The following is a 6,000-nucleotide window of genomic DNA, read 5'->3' on the forward strand; positions in this document are numbered from 1 at the left end:
GGGGAGTAAGCCTGCAAATTACTTTCTTGTTATTATTGTTTTTGTCGGGGGTGGGGTGGGGTTTAGGTAAGGTCTATGGAGGAGCCTCGAAAAGGTCTGAAAAAGGTGTTTCGCGTTGAGTTAAAGGTCCAGTAATTTTAGGATAGGGTATTAATGATTTATTTATTAGAATGAAAATGTAAAAATTAAACAATGTGCTTGTTAAACAGTATAGAAAAATAATTTCTAATAAAATAAAGCATATTTATTTTAATTTTCGTCGGTGAAACCTGGCTCTGTTTGTCCATAGACTTTAGCACACTCTAATTTATTTGGTGTACTGAATTTGGAGGCTATATTTCTGTTCGATTATTTTGTGGGTCCTCTTAGAACATAGAATATTTGAACGTGTTTAATTTGTCCTTTTTATCTGATCTTTTTTGTTAGTATGAGTAGTACTAAGTATGAGCATTAGTTACGAAGACCACTTCACGTTAAGTCCGGAATATAACGTTTACAACTTTTTTTTTTTTATATTCGCAGGTACCCAATCACTACTTGGTCCCCATAAAGCCCACGACGTACGCCAACGGGCTGGTGCAGACGCGTCTCGGCCTGAAATTCGACGTGAGCAGGAGTCACTTTCGGAATGGCGAGATGACCCTCCGCTGCTCGGCTCAGGTCTCCTCCTTCTACCGGAAGACTCAGCAACACAGCGTCGACGGTCAGCTCACTTATAACGTTCCTGTTATGGAGTCAAGGGATCTCGCCGCCTATTCCGGTGAGCTGTGACGGAAAAGGGCTGTTAGGATTAATGGAAAGCGGTTAGGGAGGGAGGGAGGAGGGAGGAGGGGAAACTGGATAGTGATTCATAGGTCTCGGAAGCATTGAACGCTTGGGGGTACTACGGTTTCAGGAGAGGATATAAGTGATAGTCGCGAAATACTGTGTCTTCGGTAAAAGACTGCTTGTGTTAAGTGAAGGCTGGGTGACGTCATTGATTCGTTAATTATATATTATACTAAATCGCATGAAACACACACTGCTTCTAGAGAGATCAGGGACCGAGGATCATGTATTATACTTAGAATGAGTCAGTGTCTGAGTGAGCATCACAAGAAACCAAATAGCTCTACGGGAATTCAGAATGGCTGTAGACTGAATGGAGTAGTTACAGATGGTGAAACAAATGAATGAAACTCTTTGCAATAGCTGTGGACTGCATGTGAATGCCTCCTTACTCTAAAGGAAGTTACTCAAGCTATGGACTGAAAAGAATGGATGCCAGTGGTGGATATGGAATGTATGGGGTTTAGGTAGTCATTATTTATTCATTGGTGAAGAATCGACTAGGCAAAATTGTGCTCGATGCATCATGCAAGGAATAGTGAAACTGCGAACCAAGTCGATTTAATTATGGTTGGAAACGTTCTATGAGATGTTAAACCACTTATGAAATGAGTAGCTTATTTAAGGCTTCAAACAGAAAAAGCAAAGAGATGTAAAAAGGTAAAAGATGGTGTGGCACTGGTTAAAGTTCTTGGAGATATGCAAACAGGAGCATGGACGAAGGTGACGATACGGGTCGCAAACGTTATTAAAGAAAAAAAATTAGTAAATCAATAGATTTAAAAGAGATACTATGACGTGCAAGGTTGTTGGCTGCTAAGTGTAAAATATGATTAGGGTTTAGTTTCGAGTTAGTCGAGTCAGCGGGAATACCAATCACAGGTAGCTTAAGTGTATCTAACTAACTGGGTGTTGATAGTCAAAACTTTGTACGACTCCAAAACCACCCTTCCTTCCTTCCTTCCTTTTAATTATTGATTTTTTTTAAGTAGATAAGTGGTAGAAATGTTAACATTTGCATGAATTTTTTTTCTTTCAATTTTTAACTTCGATATTTGTCATAACTGACTTTTGATAACTGTTCAGTATGTTTCTTTCTCATTCATAAAGGAAGTTACAGCAAGTTTCACCAGACGTGAATGATAGATTATGTAAAGTTATAGTTTAAACAAAAAATCCTTTATAAATGATGACCGCGAAAAATACCCTGCCAATATTGTAAGTAATTTACAGGACACATCCTAAATATTAATTATTGTAACGTAAGTTATTAGAAACTCAATAGAAATAAAGATTAAACATTGATGAATAACCTCAGGAAACTTCTTTTTTTCTGAGTTAATATCATTGTCCATCTAATGGCAAATTAATATTAAAGATATTGAGTGGTAATAGTAACTGCTGATGCATTTCTGTCTTCAGTAGAGTTTTCTTTTATGTTTCGCCAAAATGGTGTCCAGGGCGGTTAATAATATCTTCGTTTTTCATTATGCCCTCCACTTCATGCTAAATATGGCCCATTAAGGGAGGGATGATTTATTTTGGGAAATAAAAGGGACGGGAGTTCATTAACCGGTTGCATTTATCGCCTTCACATGATCGAAGGCCAAATAATGACTCATTGTTGGGACCAGAAGCACCGGATTACATTCCATTGTGACGCCTGAATGGGGCTAAGAGGACACCGTAATAGCTTTAATCAACATGAAATTGAATTTCTCGCCTGAAATCCGGAATGCATGTGGATTAGGCCATCGCTTGAACTTTAGCTTCTAATCCCCCCTATCCCTCCCCCCTGTCCACGCAGTAGGAATGGCAGACTTCTAATATTAAACCTCTTTCTCTTCCCCTCCCCCTCCCCATAACCCCCACCCCCCAAACCGTCCTGAACTCCTTTCTCACCACCTCCCTTCCACTTGCTGGCCGCAGGTAGCGCCAGCATCGTCCAGGTACGACAAGCCGCTGGGTTGGTCGTGGCCGCCATGTTGATGCTCACCTTCGTAGGTCACATCCAGAGCTGACTCCTCGGCGCTCGACGAAGCATCCTCCATCCTCCTCCTCCTCAAGTTGTTTCTTCTGCTACACCTGTTCATCCTCACGCGCCAACACCTCGGACGCGCGCCACGCCTGCTCCCCTTCTGCTTCGTCGGAGGAGAAGCCAGGGACACAGAGAGACAGGGCGGAGACAACAGATGGATCAGGAGCGGAAATAGATTCCATCAGGAGCAGTCAGTCAGTGACTGCCATTGCTCCGCTGACTCTTTGCCGTATTGTTGCTGCTCGTAGCTTCGAAGCTTTTATTCAAATACACTTATTCATTCGTGTGATTCTTCATTTTACGTGTGTTCACAAATCTACTCATCATGTCTGTGTTCATTTATGCAGGACGATCCAGAGGTGGTTATTAGTCTTCTCTCCCAGAATGGCTCATAGGACCCTTCTCTTCAACTCAGAGGCTGACATTCACTTTCATACTGAATTATTCTTAGATAAATCTTGTAAAGGATTATGGTTATAAGAATCGAATCGTCAATCTCCAGTCTTTGGCGCCAAAAACGTTCCCATTACGGTGACTGGAAACAGCAGTAAGCAAACGTCAATGGAAAACTATTGGTACTGTGTTTAATACGCGCAGTCTATAAGTATTATCCAGTTGTAATAAGAAGGAATCCGTGAATAACTTCCAGTTTATCTATATCAATCATATAACAAATAAAAAAAAAAGTAAAATCGAATTTTCTGTATGAGCCGGTGGTGGCTTGTCCTATAGCATTGCCAGATGTAGGTTTACGGCTAACTTTAGCCTTAAATAAGGAAATAAAACTACTGAGGCTAGATGGCTGCAATTTGATCCATTGATGATCGGAGGGTGGATGATCAACATTCCAATTTTCAGCCATCTAGCCTCCGTAGTTTAAAAGATCTGAGGGGGGACAGAAAAGCTGCGGACGGACAAACAAAGTCGGCACAATAGTTTTCCTTGACAGAAAACTAAAAGAGCATTTAGTCTAAATTTTTTTCTTGCTAAATTCATACCGAAGATAGTTACTAGAGCTTGACATGAGTGAGGACTAAGAATTGCAATCAGGCTGCGCTGCTAACTACTATCCAACAGATGACTTTCCACACTTAGCGATGCCTTCACAATAAATCTCCCCACTTTACACTTTAACCTTAAATTTCATCAAAACTACTGAGGCTAGAGGGTTGCAATTCGGTATGTTTGATGATCGGAGGGTGGATGATCAATATACGATGGGCAGAATAAAGGGCGGATTTCTTTGTCAGAAAACTTAAAACTAGACAAAAGAAGAATCTGAGATGAAAGAAAAATATCGAAGCATCACAGATATAATTTGACTGGCTTCATAAACAATGTAAATGAAAGAAAGCTAAGAATAAGGGAACTTATTACCTGAATAATCACGAAGGCTTATAAGAATTCATTCGATAATGAACTGAAAATATTGCACATTATAAACTTCTCATATTCATATCTATATATATATATATATATATATATATATATAATCTATATATATATATACATAGATATATATATATATATATATATATATATATATATATATATATATATATATATCTATGGTAAATTCCCTCGAAAGTGAATGTCAGCTTTTTTATGTCAATATTCTTGTCCAAATAGATCTTAAACACTGTTACAAAAATTATGCACTAAATTGCTAAAATCACCCGGCAAACTTTTCTAATCATTATTACAGATTGCAATATGTATATATATATATATATATATATATATATATATATATATATATATATATATATACATATATATATATATATTATATATATTATATATATATATATTGCTAGACATACTTACATATGCACAATTGCTTTTCAGACGACAACAGAAATAACAAAAGGGATTTAATTCATAATCGATAAGTTCCATAAAAATCAATATCCACCTGTTTCTTCGTGCTGCAAGTCTGGAAGTTCTGAGATAAATGAGCAAGAGTATCGTTCATATAGGTGTGAGTCATACAGACTTATTCACAATCATTCGTGCAATCTCTCTCTCTCTCTCTCTCTCTCTCTCTCTCTCTCTCCTCTCTCTCTCGCTGTCTCTAATATATATATATATATATATATATATATATATATATATATATATATATATATATATATATATATCCTATTTCCTTTCAACATTGTCCATAATACACAATCAGTGTAAATGTCCCCATCACTTTTTTGACCTTCGATTTATAATTAGAGTGTTCCTATGAAGGTTTGTTTACATGGCATTTTTATGTAAATAACAGTCGCTCCTCATAAAAAATGGTATTATTTTTGCTTCGGCATAAATAAAGAAACAAGGGGGCCACGAAGGATAAGCTACGAGCCTGAAGGACTTCTTGGTAAGTTTCCTAAGTAGCCCACTCATTAGTGTGACGAATATCCTTCACATTTCATCACCTTGCCAATACTCTCGACTTGGAAGAGTTGAACATTTGCTCCTTTATTTCACCCTATCGTAGTACGTTCCCAGTAATTAGACCAATTCGACGTTTGTCTAAGTGCCATTTTAAGACTACAAGATGAGAGAGTTCTTGACAAAATACCATTTTTCATGTATTTCATGTAAAGACAAATTCCAAATGCTTTTAATTATCGTTGCTAGTTTACATAGCAAGTTTTTGTAACTATATATATATATATATACAGAATAAGGACATGAAAAGCCAACCTGATATTGAGATCTTTGTGAATGTAGTGTACATCATACGCTTTGCTGTCCTACGTATTATTTTTTTTTTTTTTAGTGAAGAAGAGCCGGGATAATAACCTTGTAACTCTCAGGTTCTTATGAGCTTTCGGTGCTCCAGTGATATATAAATGCATCGTTGAACTGAGAACAGTAATGAAGAAAGTTGAAAGGAACGAAAGAGCGAGAAGGAGAGAAGTGGCTTTCGCCAGAAGAATGCCAGAATCCGAAGAACAGAAGTAGCGCTTGTGGAAGTGTTTCTTCGCAGAATAACAAAATACGTAATGAATATTTTTAAATAAAGTGAGGAGTAAGTCAAGCATACCGTAGGATCTAATGGTGTCTGAAACAGATATTTATTCACTGAGAATTTTTCTTCTCTTTTATAAAAGCTGTGAAAGACGACAATACATTGAAAC

At 37.5% G+C, this 6,000-nt stretch overlaps 1 protein-coding gene across 1 annotated transcript in view; it reads left to right on the forward strand.

The window, feature by feature from the left end:
* Positions 1-4,339, forward strand: part of LOC135221149 (uncharacterized) — a 237,813-nt gene extending 233,474 nt beyond the window's left edge. Inside the window, exons 5-6 of the mRNA XM_064258973.1 lie at positions 523-760; positions 2,758-4,339. Of these exons, the coding sequence (XP_064115043.1) occupies positions 523-760; positions 2,758-2,849 (330 nt within the window). The 3' untranslated portion in view covers positions 2,850-4,339. The remainder of the gene's footprint in view (positions 1-522; positions 761-2,757) is intronic.
* The last annotated feature ends 1,661 nt before the right edge of the window (positions 4,340-6,000 follow it).

This window comes from Macrobrachium nipponense, chromosome 2 (assembly GCF_015104395.2).
Source record: "Macrobrachium nipponense isolate FS-2020 chromosome 2, ASM1510439v2, whole genome shotgun sequence".
In the NCBI taxonomy this organism is placed as follows: Eukaryota; Metazoa; Arthropoda; class Malacostraca; order Decapoda; family Palaemonidae; genus Macrobrachium; species Macrobrachium nipponense.